This window comes from Pseudopodoces humilis, chromosome 3, assembly GCF_049639895.1.
Source record: "Pseudopodoces humilis isolate 2021_Gansu_Grassland_sample_001 chromosome 3, ASM4963989v1, whole genome shotgun sequence".
NCBI lineage: Eukaryota > Metazoa > Chordata > Aves > Passeriformes > Paridae > Pseudopodoces > Pseudopodoces humilis.
The window spans coordinates 83006463-83023545 of NC_142202.1; the positions used below are offsets into that span (position 1 = coordinate 83006463).

Below are 17083 nucleotides of genomic sequence, written 5' to 3' on the forward strand. Positions count from 1 at the left end.
TGTAATAAAGTGAATGCAGAAGTTAATACATATCTTACTGAATTGTATCTTAAGCCCACTGATTACCTTAGTTAGCTCTGCCTGTGTGTCAACCAACTACACAACTACATAAACACAAGAGATACACGTACTAACTTTGGTGCAAACATACAAACCTCAAAACAAATTTAGTGTTTTCTGTCTTGCCAGCTCCTGATTCTCCAGAGACTATGATGGATTGACTCATCTTAAGCACTTTCATGTCACGGAATGCTTTATCAGCTTAAAAAGAAGAATATGGTTAACATGACAAAAATCAATACTCAGCAGAATTCCAAGGATAAAGTTAAGCTTCAATGAAAAAATTAAAATTTAACATTTTCAGGAAGAGAAACTAAGTCTTTACAGTTGAATGTATTAATTTAACTATTTAATTAGATTCTATTTCTCTTTAATTTATACTATAATTCTTTCTTTGTAATTCTTTCAACACTGACAAGAACTCAAAGGCCTACTCAACTATATCCAGAATCAAACAAAACCAACCATCTAGAATTAAATCTTTTTAATTACACGTATTTACAAAATAGTAATCAATGTCAATTTTATATATTTTTAAAAGGGAAACTTTTGGTTCTACTTTGCAACAAGTAACATCTGAGGAAATTTGGAAAAAATCTCTCCTATGATTCAATATGTACTAAAACCCCAGGTAATTGTATTTTTGATTTCAAAATAAAATATAAAACAGTAAGAAGACTTTTAACATGTCAGACTTTTGATTATAGTTTACAATTATTTTTTATTTTCAAAAGTGATTGAAATCAGATTTAAGCCATAAATAACATTTCAATGTACATTCTGTCTGTAACACAAGCATGTAAAAAGGAAACAGTGTATGTGCTCTGGCAATATAATATAAAGCAAAGAAAATTACTACACTGAAAGGCAGAGCAGATCATTATTACGCCTTTTTCACTTATAAAATTTGAATTTATTTATTTTTTAGTTTGGTTTTTTTTTTAATGATTGCAAATTATATTTAAACTGCTTAAACTTAAAACACTGGAAGTGCAGAATAATCATAACAGAGTTGTTACAGTTGTACATTTCCAAGTTCTTCAAACTGCATCTCAAAGATAAGACGATTTGCAATTTTAGCCATTAGTAGTTTTATTGTATAATAGTTCAAAATAAACTAATTACTGCTACAGGTAGCAATTTACAGAAAACTGTGAAGTATTCAATGTTTGTTTTTTAAGAGACAAATACAGGCTCAGTACCTACCAATTGCAAAAACATGTGGTGGCAATGTTCCCAGCGATCTACCCTGGTACTTTTTAATAGTATCTGAAGAATAAAACTTGGGTATATCAAAGTATGGATTCACTGCAATAAGAATGTTGGCTACATAGGTCTGTGAAGAAAACCATGAACAGCAAATTACTAGGCAGCATCCAAGCAAGTGGTTAACAGCAGCTGTCTACTACTATTGTAGATGATACCCTCCATATAACAATTGCATTTATGATTCTCTCCAGCTAATGCAAATACAAGACAGAATATATTTTTAGAGTTCCTTTAATTATCTTCTCAGCATTTCTGTGAAATTATCCTGGGAAAATTTCCTAACCACCGAACTGTGGAGTATGTCCTGAATCTGACCTTTCTCCCTATCTTCTTTTAAATTATTTCCTATTGTCTGCATTACTGGATCAAGGGTGGGATGCCAAAACCTGCTCAAAAGCGAATAAACTAAGCTCATGGATAGCATAACACACTGTCCTACAGTGAGGAGGATAGCTTTTCACTATCTAATGGAAGCAACGCAGCAGGAAGGACTGACAGGATCCTGCCTGGGAATGCATTCAAGCCAGGCAATAAAAGCATTCAGCCAAAAGAAAATTAGCTATAGCTGCTTCCACAGAGAGAAATACAGAATGCAAATGTTCTCTCACAGAGAAAGAATTTGAGAAGAACCTCAGACAAAGGCTGCTTTTTACCTTTCCATAGGACAAGGAAGACTGAAGAGAGGGGTTAATGTTTCTGAAAGAAACTCATATAGTTTGGTTATAATTTCCAGGTTACATACCAGGAAGAAGAAAAGTCAGAATCAAATTAAAAATCAGATTTGCAGGAAAAGACCTGAAGAAAGTGAGGTAAATCTTCAGCTTGAATAACTCATTTGCTTTGTTGTTACTGCAAATGTCCCTAGGAAACTGAAATTTGGACTCTATTGTGTAATACATTAATAGAAGGCTGGATCACACAATATATGGTATTTCTTAGATAGTTCTATTTTCAGCACTTATTTCACCAAAGAAAAACTTTTCTTCAAGAGTTGCAAGCACTAATATTAATTTTCCTGTTAATAACAAGATAAATATATAGATATATATATAAAGGCATAAAACTGTTTACAAGGGAAATGTACATAAATTATAAACTTTCCTTCAGAAAATACATGTTCTGGACAACATATTAGTAGTACTTGTTTACACTGAAGAAAGGCTTTATAAACAAAAATACTATCCTACCCCATGATTAGTTCATATTCTGAATTCTACTTCCTTGGGGGGGTTTACTGTTTGGTTGGGTTTCTTTAAGGATTATTTTTCCAGAACATCACTCAAACGGCCATTTATTTATTTATTTGTTTGTTTGTTTGTTTACTTATTTTAAAGCTGGGACAAAATCTTGGGACATAAAAAATTTAAAGCTATGTAAATTAACTGCAACAGAAGAATACAATTATACCTTTTTTTTTACATTTATATAAAAGGGTTTAGCTAAATTAATCTTACAATATATGCTAAAAGAAAATTTGATTATTTTAACACAGACACTTAAAAATATGTAGAACTGTTTTGTATTATCCCTAGCCAGCTTTGTATTAGGAAAAAAAAAATAAGAAAGAAAGAAAACTCTTATCTTCTGTTTCACAGCTGTCAGTGTCTGGGCAGATGGCAAGGACAAAATGTAATTTAGTCAGAATTCATTAAGTACAATTAGGCAATTTGATAGCAATATAAAAGATTAAGATGGACATCTGAGCTAGGAGGTGTCAAAGACGGCACCTGTTTGCTTCTTTCAAAAATAATGAAGAAAGAAAACCATCTTTGTTAACAATGAAATAAGTTACCTGTAGGAGCAATTGTGATACAAAGCTGTGCTATGGTTGCACATGAACAGTCAGGTAGATAAAAACCTATTTCTCTGCCTGCTAAAAATCAAATGGGATTCTGATCTAAAAGTATAATGTAAGGGGAAAAAAGGCAAAAAAAAATAGGCCTACAACCTCGATATTTCCTTCTTAGCAGTTCTGTTATAGGAAAAAAAACAGAACTGGAAACACCTGGTGAATTTTTGAAAGGACATCTCTATTAGACTGGTTTTCATGACACACAATACTTACGTAAATTCTGTCCTTACTGTACCGAACTTTGATATTGTGAAGGAGAGTGGCTTCATTTAAATACATCAGGGAACCTGCGAGTAAAAAAAAAAAATCACATACCATTAAGAGCTCAGGACTACCTTTAAGTACAGACAAAAAACTGAATCTTGAATTAAGAATTTTCTTCCCCTCTCTTTGTTTACAGTTTAATCCTATCATTTCTTTACATTGTCTTGAGGCAGGAGTACTGACTCAATATACATGTTAAAAAACCACAGACCTGCTCTTAACTGTACAACTGGAGTTAGAGAAAACCACTGAACAAAGAGTCAGACTGCAGGAGCCTCAAATACAGGCTCTGCTCAGTGTAGCTCCTTTTACCAGTCTGTCAGTCAAACACGGTGCGTCTGCCTTCACATCAGCCTCTAAGAGCAGAAACTGGTGCCTAACAAAATCCCTTACCAACGACTATTTCCTTCCTTCCAGCTCCCTTCTCCAATCTCAGCAACAGTGCCCCCAGGGTAATGCCAGCCAACTGACATTTGGAGTAACAGCTGGCTCCTGGTGATTTTTGAATTGATGAATATAAACATCTAATCTTGATCTGGAGGCAGCAACAGCAGCATCACTATACCAGGCACTAACCCAGCCTTCCCTGCTTCAATTCTGAATTTTGTGAGTACTAGGCCTCCTCAGAGAAACTGTTAAGAAGGAAAAAAAAAATGCTAACACACTAAAAACTAGTTGTATTTTCCTCTTTTATTTTTTAACATAAAACACCTGACCCTGAGATTAGCTCAGTTAGTCAGAGCATGGTGCTACTAAGACCAATGTTGTGGATTTTATCCCTGTATGGGCTATTACTCATTGAAGAGCTGGACTCAATGATCATTGTGGGTCCTTTCCAGATCAGAACATTCTGTAACTGCTGAAATGTTACAAGGTGGTAGCACCCACAGAAAGCTTCAGACTGTATGGGTTTACATTCTGGCTCAGCTATAGAGCACTGGAAAGTGTCAGCAGCCTTAATTCCAGAAGTAATTATCAGTTCCCACTGTAACACTGTTAAAAATATTATCCCTAAACCAAATGAGGGCACTACTCATTACACAGCCTCCATTTTCAAATATACTCAATTCTTTTTATTTCACAGCTTAAAATCAAATGTACAACACTATTTTGTGTAGTGATTGACAGACTGCCACGCTGATAAAACTTACACTAATACGGTATAAAAACTTGTATACATCCAACTATATGGATGTATACATCCAACTTGTGGATGGAGTAAGCACTGTACCATTAATGTATTTTTTTTTTAAGGAAAGACTGGACATGGCACTTAATGCCACAGTCTAGTTGACACGGTGGTGTTAGGTCAGAGGTTGGACTTGGTGATCTCAGAGGTCTTTTCCAACATGATTGGTTCTGTGATTCTGTAATAGCAACTGCTACCTTACACCTCACACAAGAGTCACAAACACACCTCTCATCTATAATGACCAACAAAGTTGTTTTATGTTGAACTGGCACCATTTCCCAAGGGCTGCAACAGCAAAAAAACATTCTAACTTATTTACACAATTGTGCAAAAAGGGCTGCCAGTTTGTATGATCCAAAGTCAACCTGCCCAGCCACCTTGCCCCACAAGGATACCTGAAGTTCAGTAAGCAGTTCTTAACATCTCTTTCAACACTCCTCCTGCTGAAACAAAATATACTGGCAAAGGAAAATGTGAGCTTCTCAAAAACATCTGGTTTTGTTTTCCATCTTTTACCCTTCCTCCTGCAGTGGTCTGAAGAGTGGCTGTGGCTCTGTCCCCTACTTACCTGCACTAGAGACTGGCCTGAAGCAAAGTCAGGTTCACCAGCCAACTGCAGCCTCCCTTTGGCTTGCATAGCTCTGCTGAATAACAGCCCCTCCCTCCGTCACATGACTAAATACAGCTTTGTTTCAAATACTTGGAATCATTCACACTTCTCAAATGATCTTATAGCTTCTGAATTGTTCAGAAGAAACAACCTTCCTGCACAAAATCCCTTGCACTCATATTAATATGTTGGCAGAGGCACGCTTTAGCTTTACCCTAGGTAAACTCTCCCTTTGATCAGAACAGCCTTGAAATCGTGGCTGTGCACAATTCCTTCCTGAAACAGCAGGCTGGCCCCCATTACCACAGTTCCTCCTCTGCCACCATAGTAGACACACATTCCTGCACAACCCCACACTCACTGGTAGTTGCAGCAACCGAGTACAGACACCCGGTGCTGCACAGCAAGACTTGTCCTCCCCTCCCCAGGCATTCTCGGTTCACATGGCTGAGAAAATGGCACTGGGACCACAAACTGCAGGTCTGCCTTCGCCTCTTTTATTGGCATCATCCCAAGAGAAAAGGAAATGGGCTGGAAACAGAAACTCTTGCTTGCTCTAATGAAAGTTGGAAGTCTCCTCCAGCCCCTGTATGTAGGGGAGCCCCTTATGTCTCTTGGGAGGGGATAGCGTGGTGACAAATTAGCAAACGAAGTAATTTGGATTCTCAATATTGAGATGAGAAACTACTACACAGTAATTGTCTATCAAAATCCTTGACCCTATCTTTGTAGGAACCTCTCAGAGTTTGCAGTATTTTAAAGGAAGCAGTTAATCATCAACTTTTTATTAGGCTGTTTATCTAAAAAGCAAACAAGACCAGATTTTATTGTGTCCCCAGTGCTCTCACTGCAATTAAAGCAGCTACACCTGCAGACTCTGTGCAAATGGAGAATGCCACCACCTCAAGACATGCAAACTAAGGCTTATGTCAGCAAATTCAAAATGCATCTTCTTTAGAATAAATCCTTTAGAAGAGGCATCCATATCCAAAGGCAAAGGAAGTCACCAGAGAGAGAGAATTCTGAATATTCATATGGCTCATGTCTAAATATAACCACTGTATATATGTGCACTTAGTTGTCCATATATTTACTTACACACACACGAGGTTCACGTTAGTGAAGTGAGGCACTAAAAATTAGGAAGTTTGGTTAATACCAAATTTACAGTGCCTCTCCTGCATATACCACGAAGCAGGGTTTCTATTGAAAATTATTTTATGAAGTAATTGCAAGGCTCTGTATCTGTAGAATTGGGGGTTTTTTAATAATCTTATCCGATACCCTGTTCTTATACCCACCTTTCAGGATTTTTTAGAACAATATAGGTTTTTTTCTTAAAAATCAATGATACCCAGTACAAATACTCTCTTGACAGAGAAGGAAAATGAATTTGGGATTCACACATCCTGCAAATGAACTGCAACTTATGAGCAGCGAGTTGGAATATGTTAGGAAAGTTAACAAAATGTTTGATATAGAAAGGATTATTGAACAAAGTATTTTTAAATTTTATCTTCCCAGGAAGCCAAAGAAGATATTTTCTCTGATTAACTTAGTTGAACAGTATTCTGTTGGAATCTTAAATTACTTCAATAATCTTATTCCAGATTTCAATTCTCTGACTAGGACAAAGAGAAATCACAAAATCATTGGGACAGATGCACAGATTAAGTGCATTTCCCTAACAATCACCATGTACAGAGAATATAGGTAACAACTTTGAAAAGTCTGAACCCACATCCTTTTTTTACAAAAATATAAGCAGCTGGAATTAAGGCTACCAGGTTGGTTCTAACAACACTGCACCATCTAAATCAGATTGTAACACTCAGATCTCATCTTTTTGCTTCTTATGGAGAAGCTGTAACAGCTGCATTTCCTGTCATGGGATGTAAATATTCCAGGACAGGAATTGAGGTTACATCATTTAGACCAGACTTCTAGTCTCTATTTTAAACGAAGAACAATAGAAGATATTTTTGCCCACTATTTACAAAGTCTTCAGTATTTCCACCAAGCAGTAAACACTATAGGAAATGTTTAAAAGACTTGCCTTCATCGGTAATTAAGACAGGAGAGGCTCTGTGATTTGCTCATAGAGAGCAGCAATAGCAAAATATTTAACAATTGTCCAAAAGCTGATCACAGCACTCACTCAGCTTTCTCAGTATTCTCTCCCTTCTCCCCAGATTTGACAACCGTTTCCATCCACCTAAGTATACATTTAACAAAATAAAAACCCTGCAGATCAACAGTGACATTTATTCTACAAGCTCACCTCAAAAGTCCTCCTCCATCAGCACTCCTGTATCCAATTCAAATCTATCCATTTTCAGCGGTCCTGATAGGTCCAGATTCCTATTCCCAGGTTTGGGAAGATAATCTTACAACTTATTTTCCATTACCTCTACTTCCACAGGAATCCTATCTGAGAAATTTCTTAAATGCAAGAAAATGCTATACAAATACAGGTACTGATAAAGACACTGAGTCTTTTGCCACACTATAAAAAGTACATTTACATCCATAATGCTGAATGGACTATTTCTGAAGTCAAGCAACAGTTCTATATGGGAATTGTGTAACTATCAATTCCTCTAAAGTGTTTAAAGGAAAACTAAAACCCACAATAAACTATATTTAAAATGGCTTCCTTTAAGAAGTTTAAAGGACTAGCGAAGGTCATATATAAATTCAAGTAAGGACAACAAGGAAGAAACAGGAAGCTTGTAAGGAAACAATATTCATTTCATTGCAGATATTTTTTTCAAATGCATAATTTATTTTTAAATTCATAACTTACAATTATCTTCCACATCCTTTTTGCTATCCTCCTCTGCAGGAAACACTTGATTGATAGCTGCCTGGAAAGTCTGTTAGATAAGAAACATTAACATTGTCAGAATTCCATAAAATAGAAATATAGTTCAAAGACATCTCATGCAACTTGTGCATGATTTCAAGTGAAGTCACCAGCTTTATACTTCAGAATTGGAAATTCTACTGAGTTACTAGATGCAGACAAAAAGCTGCTGCATTTATATTACTACATTATAAAACTTAATTCACTGCAATATATATTTTAGTGCAATAACATTTGATTCTCAGGTCAAAAAATACATGTTGTACTGTGCAATACAAAAGGTAAGACTAATAAAAGTACTGCAAAGATAACATCATTATAAATGACACACAATTTACTCCATTTCGCAAAGAAGAAAGAATAAAATGCAAATAATTAGTTCAGTCAAAGGACTGTGCTGTCATTATGATATGCTGTCTTAAAATATTACTACTTAAAATATTAATGTTCAAAACATAACATCCTCTGTATCACCGAATACTGTAGCTTTGGTTGTTGTTTATTGGGGTTTTTTCTTCAAGAAATCAATACTAAAGTAAAACAAGATCTTCCTTCAACCCTTGTATTCCAGTTATACAAAACAGCCATTTATCAAGTGTTCACTCCCAACTGGAAAAATTAATAACAAAAGCAACTTTGTTTCTTTTTTCATCTCCAGAAATCATAATTTATATTTCTGTAAAAAGGAAGGAAAAACATTCAAGCACACATGCATTACAGCATTTGCACAAAAATATCTATTGTACAAAGCAGATTTTTAATTATATTTTTTGTTTGCTGTAGTAACAGCTTGTTTGAGCTAGCGATGAATGAACAAAACCCCTGTTGTACCAATTAAACATGACAGCCACCATGCCACTGCAGGCACAGGCTCCTTTTCCCCATGGAAATGGAGACAAGAAGTCTAGTCTAATATTTGAAAAGGCAACCAACTGGATCTAAAGAATGAACTTAATAAACAAACATGTTTGCTTGTTTAACATCATACTCAGCAAGGTAGTCTCATGAGAAACACCTCACAGGAAGATTTAGGAGAAGGACAGCAACTTGTTTCATATTTGCTTGAGCACAACAATATGAGGGGTCCTGGGGCTTACACCATCATTAACAATTGCAAATTCCAACTTTCTTTGAAGTGGGAAGGGTTAAAAATGTCTCAGAGCAGAACTAATCGCTGCCAGCTGGAAAACATTAAATCTACAATATCCCTTCCCTACCAAGTTATCATAAAGTATGCAATTTGTAGCCATAATAAAATATATTTTGTCATCCCTTTATCAGGATCTAACACAAAAAATATGTACAAGATGTTTTCCTAAGTGAAACAAAGCTGCTCAATGACATTGGAACATCTAAACATCCATCACACCAACTTCCTCCAAAATATCCTTTATCAGAGTTTGTGACGGCCATGGAAGGCTTCAACGTCTTTACCTACCTCAGAAAGATACCTGGGGATATTCAGAGTTTCAGCAGGGCAGAGATTTACCAGACCCTTTCCTCCCTCTCACAGTATTACTCTAATTACATATTATCCTCATAATTTTCTCTACAAGTTTGTCAAGAGTAAAGGTAAATCTTGTTTGGTAAAGATGTATTTGAATACAACAGTTCCCCCCATGATCAGTTCCCTGTGCATGAAACAGTGGGAAAGTTTAAAAATAATATGATCAGCTTCACAAAAATATAACTTCACTTCTTGTTCTTGTCTGCTGATGTGTAAACCCATTAACCACTAATAGAGGAGAGAATGAACACGATTCCCAGCTATTCTGTGAGACTCTTCATAAACTTGTGATACTTTAACATTTCTGGTGCTAAAGTCAGCCATGCTAGAACTCTTCCAGAAGAGGAAGGGCTTTTTCAAATGTCCTCATCACTCAGCCTTCTGATTCAAAATAAATTTAAAGGAAAAAAAAAAAGAGAATTCAGAGAATTCATGCTGTATCATCTCCTATCTGAAAGCTAATGTGTTTCTCTTGGCCTTTTTTAGATAAGAATATAGGTATAGTTTCAACTAGGTCAACAAAAAAAATTCACTGCTGTATGTCACAGTTGGAATACTGCTTTATGTAAAGTAAGGTACTTGTTACGTAGGTGATAGCTAGATGAGCAGAGCTCTGAGTATTAAAATCTAGTATTTTAAACAGAAAATTAGGCAGGTATAGTAGATCTATCAATAAGAAAATATCTAAAATTCTTTACTATATTGTCCCATTTTTAATTTTTTTAAACAATTATTTTAAGGAAATAAAACTTCAGATAATTGAGGGAAGACTTTTGCATTAATCGTAGCTTAAGACAAGTTTGTTCTAAGACAGTGGAGAGTGTATTAATCTTACAAGACAATAAAGTGGTCTTAGGAAGCAAAACAAGGTTTAGGGCATTCTGAAGGAGTTTTTTGGTCATCTTTGTAATGAAGCAACCCTTGAAATCCAATGGCAATCTTAACTATTCTCCCAGAAACTAGATGAGTGAAAAAAGATATCTTTCCATTCAAGCAGGATCTTCTTTCTACCATGTAATCTAATATCTGTAACCATGCCTTCCTTTTTACCTTCCAGATATAGACAGGAGACATCCCTACTCTCAGCTGTATTTCACAAACCAACCTACAGCAGTACAAACCATGTGTAAGACAGACAAAAGCATGTCTCATGCAAGCAAGTTGCCCTCACTGTTAAAAAAAAACCCAGCAAAACCACCTTAGCTTGAAGCATTGAACTTTGAACATTCTGATCCTTACTTTCAAAGTACATTTATTCCTTTATACTTGGCTGGGAAAAATACCTTTCTGGTTATTCACAGCATACCAGAGCAGGTGGCCCATAAAGCCTTCCATGACCCTTCAGAGGTGGCACAGAGCCATAAGGTGTCTCTCATTTGATGGCAGGATGGGTGTCAGTGAGTGCCGGCAGCACCTCACACCTTCCCAATGACTGCCAGAAACTCATGACTGCTGAAGCTGTAAGAGGTGCCTGCCCCCTATTCCTCAGTGTCCCATGGCGCCCAGAATGGCATCTCAGGGTACAAGCCCTGTAAGATGTCCCAGTGAGTCTCTTCCTAATCACTTCTTTATATTTTCTACCTCCAGTAAAAGAGTAAATTCCCCATTTTGAAATTTCACTGTCATCTACCTTCTCCTCGTTTTAGCCTCAAAGAATAAAAAGTTATATGCAACAAGAGCCAAGATTACAAATACCAGTATATTTAGAAAAGAACACTTTAAGAGGAAATGAAAGTGTAATACTAGTTGAGTTTAGTAGTTGGTTCCCTTTCTACCTGCCTCCTTCCTTGTACCACCAGCATGTGACTGCTCGTGGGCCATGGGCCAGGACTGCCAGCTCTGGTACCCCCAATCCAGTTTGGAGCCCGTTTTCAGGGCAGGACTCCAACTCTAGGTGGGACCATGCTCATTAGCAAAGCACTCTCCAGTTTCTCTGGCTTTTTTTCCAGTCTTGGCATTTATGAGCCATGCAAGCCAATGATCTACTTTTTGGGAAGAGGTTCCCATCACGTAACACATTCATCCTCTGTTCCAGTAAAACTCTCCTACGGCTTGCAGTACTTTGTGCAGGGCAGGCTGGGTGACTCAGATCCCCACCTCGCTTAGACACAGCCTCTGCACAGAACTGCAAACACTTGGGGATAGGCTGTGGTGCCCAAAAATGCTGTTGCTGGGGTTTAAGTGAATTGGTGTGTTGGACCTTCACAGAGTCTGGACTGAGTAACTTGGTTTCATAATGTGAAGCAACCTGCCACCACAACAGTCTGCCCCCCTTCCACTGCTTGCTGCCATGCTGAAAACTTTCCACTTGTCTCAATTGGATCTGTTCTCTGACCTCATTTGCACAGCTCGGCAGGTGGAGCTGGGAAGTGCCACCTTGCAGTGCCAGAGCTGGCTACAGGTAGGGATGGGAGGGAGGGGTTTGAGACATGGTGAACCTGCTGCCTTGCAGCCTATACTGCAGCAATTATTGACAACAGTGTCATAAAAGGCAATAATCAAACACATGCATACACATTTCCTTTTCATACTGTGACCTCTGGTAAGTTACCAGTGCCTACAGAGAATATATATGACATGGTAATGACCCAGATTAAAAAATAATAATAAGTTAGACTGCCCGGATATGTTTACAAGATCAGGTTACTCCTCTCCTCCCTGTAATTATCATAGGCAACTCTGGAGCTGCTGGATCATGCATTCTTGCTGAAGAGCACTTCTGAACTACCATTTTAAGAAAACAAAGTGATAATGAGTATTAATGCTGACTACTTCAAATGAATGGTGTAAGTGCACAAGGACAGAGTAGTCTTAAAAAGTCAGAAAGCAATGAGAAATGTTTCTCTAAAAAGAAATCAGTGACAGCTTGAAAAGACTGAGAAGGTAACCAAGAAAACTTTTTACTCCACCTTTATTAATATAAGGTTAATTAATTTTGATAGTCAAAAATATAGGACCATAATCTCTACAGCATTTAGACCGTGAAGTGCTTGTTCCCTTAGATGAATGAGCATTAGGCTCTTAATTGATCTGCTTAATTCAAAACAGCCAACAGCAGAATAACAAACTCCCTAGACAAAAGAGATATCTTTGTCGAGAAAAGCATGAAACAAATTACTTTTACTTTAGGATCATTTCTTGTTGTTTTTTGTTATGTTTTTTTTAATGATATATGGTCCCTGAAAGGAACGCATGTTAGAAATAAATAGTGACTCAGAAATATTCTTATCGTTTCTGTTTCAGTGTAAAGCCTTTTGCTGTTTATGGCATCAGGACCATTGGGGAATATAAACAGAAACAGCAGTGGGGGGGAAATTTATTTAAGGCATTTTAATATTAGCCATTTGGAATATTTAATATCCTTGACTGAATAATCTTGCTCCTCCTCAAACTGACAAATGAATACTACTACTACTAAACCTATAGACTTTATCTCTCTCACTCAAAAATCAGATGCTACACTTGATTTGTATTTCTAAGGAAGGCAAAATCAACTTCCTCTCCAAGATGCAAAAAAAAGAGAAAGCCTATAAACATTCCCCCAAAAGGAAGGACTGCTGCATAACCTTTTGACCTGTGACAAGGCATTCTCTCGTATTGCTGACATAAAAAAAAAAGAAGTTATTAAACAGTGTTGTCTTTTTTACATCCTTGAATATAAAGAAAAAACAAAACTATTAGAAAGGGCACAAAAATATATTCAAAAATACCGAAATTACAATTTCTAAGGCAGTGCTAATCTTATTCTAGCTAGTACAACCCAGGAATCTGACCACTTGAATTAGGCTAATTGAAAGCTACAAGGTGCTTCCTATAAAAACTGACATTTAGTTACAACATACTGAGTCTGAAAGATGTCATGATAAATCAAGACATTGGAACACTCTAATTAGGATGAATTAGGTCTTCATTTTAAAAATTACATTTATTTTGACTTTAATTTGATGTAGCAATTACATAGGACCTTTGTTTGACATCATATTATTTCTCAGGGTACTTAAGAGGATCCATCTCTCAGTCCTCATCAGTCTAATGGTATCTAATCTTAGCCAGGGCCCAGCACATCCCTGTAGGACCCTTCCTATGCATGTAAGGAAAAAGAGAGAAGCTAACCTCAACAGCAGGCTCTTAATCAGTGTCTAATTGAGGAAAATAAAGCATACAGTACTGAATCAAATGGCTATGGAGATTCAAACCTCGTCTCTTTCATGAGTACGTACTAAATGCACATGCAGATAACTGACAAAGTATGCACTTCTTTTAAGTGTGAGGGGTCCATTGCAATACAAGCTAAAGCTGAAGAAAGATTCTTAGCCAAACTTTAAAGAGAAAAGTGATTTTCCACTCCTTCAGGCTCTGTGCAGTTGAAGATAGTGGCAAAGAACCAGCCTACAGGTAAGGTGGTTTCTTGTAGGCTTTTTTATCTTTTCCTTTGTGAGACACTTACCTTGCCTTTCTGATTCAAAGGCTCAATAGTTAAGTTGTTGGGTCCAATGTCCACAATCATCCCCATCTGAAATCCATCAGTTGGGTGTGGAGCCCAAACAGGCTTCCCGTCTTCCATTGTGGGATCTATCCAGTATTACCTGCAAGAAAAAAAAAAAACTAGAATTAATCAAAACACTTTATTTACAAATGGAATAAACCATCATGATTTACTACACAGACTTTATTCTATTATTCAGTATGAAAGGAGACAGCCTCTGCAGACTGGAGCCAGCCTTTCTCCAACTCACAATGTTTTGCCTACAGAGGACACCCCTTGGACTTCAGCATGGAGAAGACTGAGGAACAGAACCATTTTTTGTGGGATCCAGACACTGCTCCCTGAAGCTCTTTATCCAGCTTTCCTAACTTGTGAACCAAGAAGAGAGTCTATCTCATGATCAAATTAGAAGTGCAAGATAGATTCAAAGCCAAGACTATGCTAGGAGTGTGTATATATACATATATGGAGACACATGTAAAGACACAGATATATATGTATGTGCATGCAGTGGGTCATGACTAATTGATACTTGTCTGTACTTGATTTAGTGTACAAATATTTGTATTTTTGCAACAACACACGTTGAGACATGAGCAGAAATCCAGCTTCTTGGCATTTGAGACAAATGAATGTGTACACTCTTGTTGTGTGGCTGAGCATATGCCTTTCAAATAACCCACAGATATATTTAGTCTCCGTTGATTTATCATCCTGTAAGTCTTTTAAAGGCTGACCCTCCTGATACTGTAATATTACAGGTCTTCCTCTTAAGGAACTTTATTTTCTATTGAAAAATGACATGAAAACTGTTTTGAAATAATTTTGATCTGGAAGCGAAAAAGATGTAAAGCCAAGATACTCAAACCTTATGTTCCTCAAGTTATACAGCTAAATAGGCTCCCAATTAAAAGGGAGTATTTGATTGCACACAATAGTCATTGAGTTAACAAGGAAAGTTGCCAAGGCTGGCACACTCTGAATGGCTAATGGTGCCATTTTAAATACGCTGAATTGGTCCCTTTTTTCATGGGTTTTTTTTTGGTTTTTTTTTTTTTTTTGGTTTTATTTTGCTCTTGTTGTTGGTTTGGTTTTGGTTTCTTTTAAACCTACTTTATAGTCCTTACCCTAATAAGAATAGAGTTCACTCAGCTTAAAAGGCTCACTTCTCCTGGCTGTTCCTTACTCTCCTCCAAAACTCATTCACATACTAAACTGACATGTTTTAGTGATTCCAAAATTTGTAAAAAGTAATCTCATACCACCAAAGTGTGACTTGCCTCTCTCAGCATGAAAGATAAGACTACCAAGCAGCAAAGAAAAAACTCGCAACAAGCACCAGAAGTCTAGGGAAAACTTGGGAAAGTGTCCCACATTTTTCTTTTCCCTTATCTGAAGGGAAAATTTCTTACAATGAAAGCTGAAGATCCCTTTGCCATAAGCACTAGCAAGGAAAAAGAGGACACCTGTAAGCCAGAAAGTTGTACGACTACAACCAGAGAAGGACATTCTTGTACCTCAGAGGATGTGTCAGCACATGCTGCACATGACCTGCTTTTTTCTGCCTCCAAGAACAGATTAGAAAAGTTTGAAGGGAAGGAAGAGGCTGGTTGTGATCTCTTTGACAATGCTGCTGGTCTTAGTTACAGCAAGCTATCTTATTCCTTGGCAACTTTGATGTGAAATTACAGGGAAACTTGTGATTTACTTTTCTCCCATGAACAGAACATAGTAACTTCTCTTAACTACACACAGAAAGTTATTTTCTAAAACCTCCAGTATCACATTTACTTCTGTTTACTTCCAGTCTTTTGCCACAGTCCATGAATTCTACAAAACAGCATCTTCATCATGCATTGCCATCACTGTACAATAAATCCTGTAAACATCTGTATTCACTCAACTGCTCAGCCAACTGGCTTTTGGCCATTTTTTCTTTATTTTATGATACTGAAAAAGGAATTTTTTTCCAGCCAGACCTGACCTCTAGATCCAGCTGCCATCATGGGCATAGTTACTAAATAGCTGAGTTTATTTCTGGACATAACCAAGCCTTCATTTCTTCACAAACCTATCATTTGCATTTAAAATGCTGGTTCAAAATAGTAGTTAAACGGTATGTCACACAACCACTAAAAACAAGCCTGTCTTTTACAACCCAAGTAGTATGGTCAGGGCTCCAGACATAACCATGTTGCACAAGAAACAAACCCTCAAATTACTGCCAAAATTTCAGCAAAAGTTAGAATCCAATCTTCCCAGTTCACATCCAGATGCTTCTGCTTTGTTCACTGAACAAGGCTTTTCACATTCTTACTTATTCTTAAGGCAACTTCATACTTTATTATTAAATTATGACAGGGGAGTGTCACAAGCTGAAAAAAATCCACTTGAAGGACACAGCAGTGATTGAATTCAGCCACCACCAGGAAATGCAAGTTTAAGAAAAGTACCTGAGGCTTTTCAAGCATCTAAGACACCACTGGATGAATGCAATCTAAATACAAGTGAGTCAGTTATTAATGGGACAATTAATTTTAATAAATACAGTCTTCAGGCTGAGTAGGGACGTAAAACCAATTGTAACATTTTGGGTTTAGCACCACTCCATCTCTGTCAGCTGGAACTCCGGCAGGGAGGGCATTGAAATTCAATATCAAAATCTACCAGGTATTACCTGCTCTATTATTTACACCCCCATCTGATATATTGTGCCATTGACTTGAGACAGATGCATGAAGCCTATTCCTAAACAAGCTCTTGAATAGCCAGTTTACAGACATGCATCTTACAGTGAACAGGAACTATCAATGGGAACAAACTTTTTTGCCAATATGCATCCACTGAAATCCAATCTATATGCAGTCCACCACACTGCTAAAAGAGCATACTGTTTCTGAAAACAGTCAAAGCAAAGAGACTCAGGCCCAGCCTAAAAGCTCTAAGGCAACAAATTTGATAGCAACATCACCCAATA

The 17083-nt window shown here is 37.0% G+C and overlaps 1 protein-coding gene across 6 annotated transcripts in view; it reads right to left on the reverse strand.

Moving 5' to 3' along the window:
* The window catches only part of MYO6 (myosin VI), a 105318-nt gene that overhangs the window by 60858 nt on the left and 27377 nt on the right, over positions 1 to 17083 (reverse strand). For all 6 annotated transcript variants that reach the window (XM_088052772.1, XM_014263656.2, XM_088052771.1 and 3 more), the window contains 5 exons: positions 14068 to 14206; positions 8054 to 8123; positions 3395 to 3468; positions 1267 to 1396; positions 156 to 261 (listed from right to left, as the gene is read on the reverse strand). In XM_088052772.1, coding sequence (XP_087908898.1) covers positions 156 to 261; positions 1267 to 1396; positions 3395 to 3468; positions 8054 to 8123; positions 14068 to 14184 — 497 coding nt within the window. In that variant the 5' untranslated portion in view covers positions 14185 to 14206. The remainder of the gene's footprint in view (positions 1 to 155; positions 262 to 1266; positions 1397 to 3394; positions 3469 to 8053; positions 8124 to 14067; positions 14207 to 17083) is intronic.